General features: G+C 20.8%; 1 protein-coding gene across 1 annotated transcript; it reads left to right on the forward strand. All coding sequences in view use genetic code 6, as the record gives it.

Moving 5' to 3' along the window:
• Positions 1-228: 228 nt before the first annotated feature.
• Positions 229-606, forward strand: TTHERM_01808870 (transmembrane protein, putative; the record flags this gene model as incomplete). The annotated part of the gene is made up of 1 exon (XM_001029130.2): positions 229-606. A coding segment is annotated over one exon (378 nt), but the record flags the coding sequence as incomplete, so codon positions are not given.
• Positions 607-1,187: the final 581 nt, after the last annotated feature.

Consider the following 1,187-nt stretch of genomic DNA (forward strand, 5'->3'; position numbering starts at 1 on the left):
TAATTTATTTATTCATGTACCCTTGTTATTTTATATGTAATTAAATTTAATTGAATTACTTTTTTAAAACCAATTTTCCTAATCAGAAAATGCTTAATTGGAGAATAATTAATCTATCACTTGCTTACTTATAGGCGCTTTTAATTTTAAAATTATGGATTTTTAATCAATGAATTAATTGGAATTCTTTAAAAATGCACCTTACGGTGGCTAAAATAACTAATAATTTCAAAAATAACTAAAAATAAGAAATTAGCTAAAACAAAAAATAAGAAAAAAATGAAATATATCCTTATCGGTTTACTCTTCTCTTGCTTGTTTATCCAAACAATTCAAGGATTTGAATTCACTAAACCTTTTGTTCTCTAAAATAATGGAGATTTTAAGTAATGCTACGACTAACTCACCTAAAAATGCTCCGAATTATCTACTGATTGTGTTTCATCATTATTGAAATAAGTTACTTGTTCCTAAAAGAGATGTCCTTCCCCTACAAGCGCCTTTATCACCAAATTTTGCCTCTTAGAAGTTTGTAAGCCTGATTTCCCTGGGCTTGATAAATTAAATGAAGAATTTGTTGAATGCCTCTTTGGCCAACAAGCTTGATTAGATTTGCATGAATTAAATGATTTATTATAAAAAATATATAATTATATTATTTGTTTTAGTATAAAATAATATCTGTTAAATGCAATTTATATTTAAATAAAATCATTTCCTCCATAAATTATTTAAAATAATCATTTCTTTAAAGAATATCAAATAAATACTCTCAAATTATAAGGAAAAAATATTGAAAAAGAAATAAATCTTTATGAATCTTAATTTAGAAACATTTTAACTATAAAATATAAATGAAAATTGGTTATTTAGCTTAATACGAAAAATATTTCTAATTATAAAGTGTATTTTCTTTTATAAAAATAAGAATTAATTTTGAAGGAATACTATTCAATAATGAAAAATTCATTTGTTATTGTATGTATTTTCATATCAACATATTTAAAAATATTTTTTAAAAGAAAAAAATTTATATTTGCATTTAAAAACTCATTCTCCATAAAAAAAATTTACTATGATGAAATTTTTTAAATACTTTTTTAGATTATTTTTTGTTGTAAATTAAAGGATTTTTAAAAATTAATTAGTTCTAAATAAAATACTAAATTTTAAATAGGTATAAATTA

Source organism: Tetrahymena thermophila (genome assembly GCF_000189635.1).
Source record: "Tetrahymena thermophila SB210 genomic scaffold scf_8254107, whole genome shotgun sequence".
Lineage (NCBI taxonomy): Eukaryota > Ciliophora > Oligohymenophorea > Hymenostomatida > Tetrahymenidae > Tetrahymena > Tetrahymena thermophila.